The sequence below is a fragment of the Nicotiana sylvestris genome, chromosome 4, assembly GCF_000393655.2.
Source record: "Nicotiana sylvestris chromosome 4, ASM39365v2, whole genome shotgun sequence".
Taxonomy (NCBI): domain Eukaryota; kingdom Viridiplantae; phylum Streptophyta; class Magnoliopsida; order Solanales; family Solanaceae; genus Nicotiana; species Nicotiana sylvestris.
In genome coordinates this window covers 65,797,491-65,803,491 of record NC_091060.1, presented here as the reverse complement: position 1 = coordinate 65,803,491, position 6,001 = coordinate 65,797,491, and the positions used below count along the sequence as shown (strand labels likewise).

Below are 6,001 nucleotides of genomic sequence, written 5' to 3'. Positions count from 1 at the left end.
AAACAATGTCTCTGATGATTCCCTAAGGTTGAGATGCTTCAAGTACTCTCTAGTTGGGGATGCAAGGAAATGACTTCAAAATCTGCCACCAAACTCCATTCATTCTTGGCCCGAGCTTGTCCGAGCATTCTTATCTAAATGGTTCCCGCAAAGTAAAAAGTCTGAGTTCTGGGATAAAATCTTCTTTTTCAAGCAAGTACCGGGAGAATATCTATATGAGGCATGGTATCGCTTCAAATTATATTTGGTGAGGTCTCTCAACCATGGTTTTCCGGATTCTATCTTGTTGGAAAAATTCTATATGTGCTTTGATCCTATGAACCAATCTATAGGCAAGAATGTAGCTGACGGATCTTTGATGGACAAATCATTCTCAAGGGTAACACAAATACTTGACAAAATGGCAAAGCATAATAAAGCATGGCATTATGAGGACACCACAGGTGGAATTACCTATGGTTCTCCTTACTTGAGCAACATGATTAAGGAAAATCAAGAGAGAGATCAAGTGATTGCAGGGCTTGCCACAAATGTCAATGTGTTGACAAAGATGTTCACCGAAAGCCAAACGAAGAAGGTAAATGTGGTTGAGGATGTGCAACCCATATCAAAGGAGGATTTTGAGGAAGCAAATTATGTCAACAACTCTCAAGGAGGCTATCAAAGACAACAATACCAAGGTCAAGGACAACAAAATCAATGGAGGTCAAACCCGCAAGGGCAAGGCCACCAACAATGGCGAAATGACCAAGGTGTCTCAAATCAAGGAAATTGGAAGAACAACAACAACTTCTCAAACTGGAGTTCAAACCCTTATGTTCCCCTAAAGTGTCAATATTCAAATCATGGTTCCTCAAGTGAGTCTAAGTTGGAAAGTATGCTTGAATGGGTATTGCAAAATCAAGAAAAATACGACAATTCAATGAGGAACATGACCGAGCTTGTTTGCTCCCATACCGTATCCATTCAAAATTTGGAGATGCAAATGAGAGACCTCTCGAGGGAACAAAATCCAAAGCAAAAGGAACACTCCCTAGTGACACAATTGCGAACCCAAAGGGTAGTGGGAGTGGCTCAACTTCTCATGTCATGGCAATTACTACTAGGAGTGGGAAGGTACTACAAGGAGAGGGTGAACAAGTTGTTGAGGTAGAAGAGTTGGAGAAAGGGGTTGGGGTTGAAGAGCCAAGTGTTTTCGAAATTGAGAAGATACCAGAAGATGTGCAAGTGCAAAAAGAGAACCGGGAAGAGGTAAAGGAAAAGGTAAAAGAGACACCAAAAAATCTTCCACCTATTCCTAGACCTCCTCCTCCATTCCCTCAAAGACTCGCTAGGAAGGTTGATGATCGCAAACTTGAAAAGTTCTACGACATTCTCAAGCAATTATCGATAAATATTCCATTTTTGGAAGCATTTCAAGAGATTCCAGGTTTTGCTAAGTATTTGAAAGATTTGATCACCAAGAAGAAAACCACCAAAAATGAAGTGGTGAATGTGACTCACAGTGTTAGTTCCATCATTGCAACATCCACCGTTCGAAAGAAGGAAACCCTGGGAGCTTTCACCATTCCTTTTACTATTGGGGCACATGATTTTGCAAGGGCCCTTTGTGATAATGGAGCTAGCATCAACTTGATGCCTCTTGCCATTTTCAAGAAATCAGGACTAGGTATGCCAAGGCCAACAAGTATGAGATTGCAAATGGCCGATCGGTCCATCAAACGACTGGTGGGAATTGTTGATGATGTACTTGTGAAGGTGGGAAAATTTAATTTACCCACCGACTTCATAATCCTTGATTGTGCGGTTGACAAAGATATCCCTATCATCTTGGGGAGACCATTCCTTGCCACTGGAAGAGCACTAATAGATTCAGAGCGGAATGAGATCAAATTCCGTGTGAATGATAAAGAGGTTACATTCCAAGCAAGCAAGGGTATGAAACTACTTCATGAGTATGAAAGCATCTCGGTGATCGATGTTGTTGATGAACTAGAGGATGCGGTTAAAATGAAAATGCAAGAACAATGCCTCGGCAAGTCATTGGCGGCTATTTTGGTGAACTTTGATGGTGAAGATATGGAGGGATACGTGGAATCGGTAAATACATTGGAGGGGCTTGGGTCCTACGCTTATGCTCCGGCAAATCTCTCTCTCGACTTGGAGAATAGACCCATTCCACCCGCAAAGCCTTCTATTATCGAACCTCCGCAACTAGAGCTCAAACCACTTCCACCACGCTTGAGGTATAAATTTCTTGGCTCAAATGATACTTTACCGGTAATTGTTTCTTCTCTGTTGAATGATGTGCAGGTAGAACAATTGTTGGAGGTCTTGAAGAAGCATAGGCAAGCCACTGGATAAATAATTGCGGACATCCATGGGATTCCTGCGGGAATTTACGAGCACAAAATCCAACTAGACAGTGAAACAAAACCAAGTGTGGAACATCAACGATGGTTGAAACCGTCAATGCAAGAGGTGGTAAAGAAAGAAATCATCAAATGGTTGGATACGGGGGTAGTCTACCCTATTGCCGATAGTTCTTGGGTGAGTCCGGTGCAATGTGTGCCGAAAAAGGGAGGCATGACCGTAATTGAAAATGAGAAAAATGAGCTCATCCCAACAAGAACGGTGACCGGTTGGAGGGTGTGCATGGATTATCAGAAGCTCAATAGTGCCACATGAAAAGACCATTTCCCTATGCCTTTTATTGATCAAATGCTTGATCGGCTAGAGGGAAGGTCATTCTATTGTTTCCTTGATGGATATTCCGGCTACAACCAAATCAACATAGCATTGGAGGATCAAGAGAAGACGATATTCACTTGCCCCTTTTGAACTTTTGCCTTTAGCCGGATGCCATTTGGTTTATGCAAAGCCCCGACTACTTTTCAAAGATGCATGATGTCCATTTTCTCCGACATAGTAGAGGATTTTCTAGAAGTCTTCATGGACGACTTCTCGGTGGTAGGCGATTCTTTTGAGAATTGTCTTAACAATCTTAGACAAGTGCTTAAGAGATGTGAAGAGGCCAACCTGTGCTCAATTGGGAGAAATGCCATTTCATGGTGGATGAGGGCATCGTGTTGGGGCAGAAAATTTCAAAGCATGGTATAGAGGTTGACATGGAAAAGATCAAGATTATTTCTAAGCTCCCTCCACTTACTTCCATTAAAGGTGTTCGAAGTTTCTTGGGGCATGCCAGATTCTATAGGCGTTTCATTCAGGATTTTTCAAGATTGCAAATCCTATGTGCAAACTCCTTGAGAAAGATGCCATATTTGTGTTTGATGAGAAATTCCTCAAAGCCTTTGAGGAGTTGAAGCAAAGGCTCACCACGACACCTTTTATTGTCACACCAGATTGGTCTCTTCCTTTCGAGCTCATGTGTGACACTAGTAGTGTAGCTACTGGGGAAATGCTTGGCCAATGTCACAACAAGGTTCTCCACCCGGTCTATTATACAATCAAGACACTCAATGGGGCGTAAATGAATTACACAGTAACTGAGCAAGAACTTCTTGCCATTGTCTATGCCTTTGAGAAGTTCCGAGCTTATTTGTTGGGATCCAAGGTGATATTGTACACAGATCATGCTGCTCTTCGCTATCTCATGGAAAAGAAGGATGCAAAACCTCGGTTGATTCAATGGGTCTTATTGTTGCAAGAATTTGACTTCGAAGTCAAGGATCGCAAGGGAACTCAAAATCAAGTGGCGGATCATTTATCAAGGCTTGAAGAGGCAGGGAGACCAAAGGGATATCTTGAAATCAACGATGCATTCACAAATGAACGTATATTGGCACTATCTAGCACTTTTGCTCCTTAGTATGCCGATAATGCTAACTATTTAGTTAGTGACCTTATTCCGGATGGATTGGAATCATATCAAAAGAAGAATTTCTTGAGAGACTGCCGGCAATACTATTGGGATGAACCATTCTTGCTCCGTGTTTTTGCTGATAATATTATTAGAAGGTGCGTTCCAGAAGAAAAGATTATGCCAATTCTAAAGGCATGCCATGAATCACTAGCTGGGGTTCATCATGGAGGAAATCGAATGGCGACTAAGGTGCTTGAATGTGGTTACTATTGGCCATCAATCTATCATGATGCCAATCAAATAGTCAAGTCTTGTTACTAATGTCAAAGGCAAGGTTCAATCTCAAAGAGGCATGAGATGCCAATGCACTTTGTGATGGAGATAGAACTCTTCGACGTATGGGGAATTGATGTTATGGGTCCCGTTGTAAGCTCTTGTGGGATGAAATATATCTTGGTAGCTGTGGACTATGTGTCCAAATGGGTGAAATCAATTGCCTTACCAAACAACGAGGCAAGAAGTGTGACTGCATTCTTGAAGAAAAACATATTCACTCGGTTTGGAACTCCTAGAGCCTTTCTTAGTGACGGTGGGTCTCATTTCTACAACAAGGCTTTCACGGGACTGCTAGAGAAGTATGGTGTCAAGTACAAGGTAGCCACACCTTATCATCCCCAATCTAGTGGTCAAGTTGAGGTATCCAACCGGGAGATCAAGAGCATTCTAGCAAAGACTGTCAATGAAAACATGACTGATTGGTCAAGGAAGCTAGATGATGCATTGTGGGCATACCGCACGGTGTACAAAACTCCTATTCATACTTCTCCTTATCGGTTAACCTTCGGTAAACCTTGTCATCTACCCGTGGAACTGGAGCACAAGGCCATGTGGGCTCTGAAGAGGTTGAACTTGGATTGGGCTGAATATGCGAATTTGAGGTTAACACAACTCAATGAAATGGAGGAATTCCGTTTCCATGCATATGAGAGTGCAGCTGTGTATAAAGAAAGGATGAAGTTCATCCATGACAAAAAGATCTTGAAGAGGGAGTTCAATTCGGGTGACTTGGTTTTGCTCTTTAGCTCAAGGCTCAAATTGTTTCCGAGCAAGCTCAAATCAAAATGGTCCGGTCCATTCAATGTGGTAAATGTCTCTCCTTTTGGAGCTATGGAACTAACATCGGAAGTTTCTCCGAACATTCAAAGTCAATGGCCAACGAATCAAGCACTACTTAGGCACAGATGGAAAAAAACATTTAGTGGAATAGTTGGCTCTCCAAGATGGTCCATGCCCGACAAATGAGTGAAAAGAAATGCCAACTTCGTCGTGTCGTGACGTTAAATCAAGCGCTTCATTGGAGGAAACCGATGTGTGGTAACACCCTTTATGTTCTTTAAATGTTTAATTTTTTATAGATAGATTTACTTGAGCAATTTAAAGTGTGTGTTAGAGTGTAGGGATTCAAATGATCATAACACTGGGTAGGAATTCATAAGAAAGGGAAGAAAATCACCGTGTGAAGTTTGCTGCAAATATGCGGCCACATTTTTGCAATGCGAGCTGCATTTTGGTCGCAAACCAAAACAGTGAGTTTGGCTAATATTGTTGGTCAGAATGTGACAAGGTGGTGCACTTTGCGGACCGCATTTCAACTATGCGATAGCATTGTGCACCACATTCTTTGCCCTTCAGCAAGTCACTTAAACCCATCGCATAACACTTATGCGGTCCCATAGTGTGTTATACGGTGACTTACCCACCGCAAAATGGTCAGGTACGTCTCTTACACACTCAAAACAAAACAAAAACAAGAAAATTTTTCTAAAAAGAAAACAAAAAAAAGAACGAAACAAAAAGAGAGGCAAACAACGAAAAAGGGGCAAAAACAACGGCTAGTGGAATCTTACAAAGGACGAAAGCCAATTCATAATCTCCATAGTGTTCGTACTCATCTTCACTGGTATGTGTCCTTGCCCTAATTTTCCATTTTCAATTTCACGTTGTATCTCCTGTGTTTCTTCTTTATTTCTTTCTTTATTTTTGATTGTGTTGTTTTTAGTAGTTGTTTTCCCATATCGTGGTAGTTTTTGGTGTTGAAAATGTGTCTGGGGTACTGGATAGTATGAATTGGGACTGCCATCGTTGAGGGTTAGTTTAATCGTTTGGGACAAAAAA

The 6,001-nt window shown here is 41.7% G+C and overlaps 1 protein-coding gene across 1 annotated transcript; it reads left to right on the top strand.

Annotated features, from left to right (window-relative positions):
• Nucleotides 1–301: 301 nt before the first annotated feature.
• LOC138889632 (uncharacterized) lies at nt 302–2,364 on the top strand. Its single transcript, XM_070172966.1, has 2 exons — nt 302–875; nt 980–2,364. The coding sequence occupies exons 1-2, from the start codon at nt 302–304 to the stop codon at nt 2,362–2,364; spliced, it is 1,959 nt and encodes a 652-aa protein (XP_070029067.1).
• The last annotated feature ends 3,637 nt before the right edge of the window (nt 2,365–6,001 follow it).

Excerpts from the sequence above, each read along its gene's own strand:
- LOC138889632 (XM_070172966.1), top strand. The coding sequence starts at position 302 with ATGTGCTTTGATCCTATGAACCAATCTATAGGCAAGAATGTAGCTGAC. Across the intron at positions 876-979 it reads AAGTGAGTCTAAGTTGGAAA|ATGCAAATGAGAGACCTCTC; the intron begins GTATGCTTGAAT and ends CAAAATTTGGAG.